Genomic DNA, 629 nt, shown 5'->3' on the forward strand with positions numbered 1-629 from the left:
TGGTGGTGGAGCAGGAGCGCGGGGGGGGCCCCCAGGCCGTGATAAAGGCGGACCGGCACACCGCAGTGATCCCCGCACACAGCTTCGCGCCCAAGTTCGTCTTCGTGGGGGAACAGTGGCTGCCAGCTCCCACGGAAAGCCATGCTAACAAAGTCCACCGAGTTTGTTTGGTGGAAAAAGCGAAACTGGGCCGTCGAGACAGCCGGAAGGCGGAAAGCCAGGGCCTCGGGGTGTACGTACAGGCCGCGGCGCACGCGGAGCAGTTCGGCAAGGTGCTGCTGAGCAGCGCGGGGTGTACAGACACCGCGGCGGAGGGCGCGGACGCCGCGGCCGGGTGTACAGACACCCCGCACCACCGCCTCCGCATGCAGGCCAGGGCCCTCGGCGAGCTGCTGCCCGCCCTGTGTCTGCGCACAAGTGCCACGGAGGTGCAGCACTTGCGCTACAGCCTCGTGGACTACTCTTTGCAGACTTTGGAAAACATCGACACTGCCCGGCTTCGCCAAACCCTCGGCGACCTCTGCAGCCAGCCGCTTTACCTCCTTTTGAGGGTTTACGAGTGCTCCAAGCTCCCCGACTTCTCGCCCCCCGACACCCCCACCCACGCCGGGGGCCCCCCGGGGGCCCCC

General features: G+C 67.4%; 1 protein-coding gene across 1 annotated transcript in view; it reads left to right on the forward strand.

The window, feature by feature from the left end:
- The window catches only part of ETH_00038005 (uncharacterized protein), a gene marked incomplete at both ends in the record, with an annotated part of 903 nt that overhangs the window by 160 nt on the left and 114 nt on the right, over positions 1 to 629 (forward strand). The window contains one exon of the mRNA XM_013374112.1: positions 1 to 627. Within this exon, the coding sequence (XP_013229566.1) occupies positions 1 to 627 (627 nt within the window). The remainder of the gene's footprint in view (positions 628 to 629) is intronic.

This window comes from Eimeria tenella, genomic scaffold (assembly GCF_000499545.2).
Source record: "Eimeria tenella Houghton genomic scaffold, Eth_scaff1928, whole genome shotgun sequence".
In the NCBI taxonomy this organism is placed as follows: domain Eukaryota; phylum Apicomplexa; class Conoidasida; order Eucoccidiorida; family Eimeriidae; genus Eimeria; species Eimeria tenella.